Source organism: Anarrhichthys ocellatus, unplaced genomic scaffold (genome assembly GCF_004355925.1).
Source record: "Anarrhichthys ocellatus isolate YVR2014 unplaced genomic scaffold, GSC_Weel_1.0 scaffold622, whole genome shotgun sequence".
Taxonomy (NCBI): Eukaryota; Metazoa; Chordata; class Actinopteri; order Perciformes; family Anarhichadidae; genus Anarrhichthys; species Anarrhichthys ocellatus.
Window position 1 is genome coordinate 21,546 of NW_022280596.1, and position 673 is coordinate 22,218.

At 49.8% G+C, this 673-nt stretch overlaps 1 protein-coding gene across 1 annotated transcript in view; it reads right to left on the bottom strand.

Moving 5' to 3' along the window:
• The window catches only part of LOC116376809 (dynein intermediate chain 2, axonemal-like), a gene marked incomplete at its 5' end in the record, with an annotated part of 6,061 nt that extends 5,395 nt beyond the window's left edge, over positions 1 to 666 (bottom strand). The window contains 2 exons of the mRNA XM_031838291.1: positions 121 to 242; positions 562 to 666. Coding sequence (XP_031694151.1) covers positions 121 to 242; positions 562 to 666 — 227 coding nt within the window. The remainder of the gene's footprint in view (positions 1 to 120; positions 243 to 561) is intronic.
• Positions 667 to 673: the final 7 nt, after the last annotated feature.

A 673-nucleotide genomic window follows, 5' to 3' on the forward strand; every position in this document is an offset into this window, starting at 1 on the left:
TAACGATCGACCGACATCCAGAGGAACGAACGCATTAACGATCGACCAACTTCCAGAGGAACGAACGCATTAACGATCGAATGAACACATTAAAGGCTAATATTTAGTCGTCAGCTGTACCTGAACATGTTGATGGTCTTTGCAGACGGCGGCTCCAGATGGTCCTCCTCCTGGTCCTGGTCCTCACAGTAGTCCGGGTAGATGTCCACAGCATTGTTCTGTCTGATGCAGTGATCCATGACCTGGACCACACACGATGATATGACACACATGATGACATCACACACACATGTGGACTGAGTCTAGGTAAAGTGGACCGATGTGGACTGAGTCTAGGTAAAGTGGACCGATGTGGACTGAATCTAGGTAAAGTGGGTCGATGTGGACTGAGTCTAGGTAAAGTGGACCGATGTGGACTGAGTTTAGGTGAAGTGGGTCGATGTGGACTGAGTTTAGGTAAAGTGGGTCAATGTGGACTGAGTTTAGGTAAAGTGGATCGATGTGGACTGAGTTTAGGTAAAGTGGACCGATGTGGGTCGATGTGGATCGATGTGGTCTTACGCTGCCCAGCTGCAGGATGCTGTTGATGTAGATCTCGTCTTTCTCCACCTTCTTTCTGAACCGGATGGTCTGCTCCATCTCCTGAGGGTTCACGTCTTTGGGCCACCCCCCC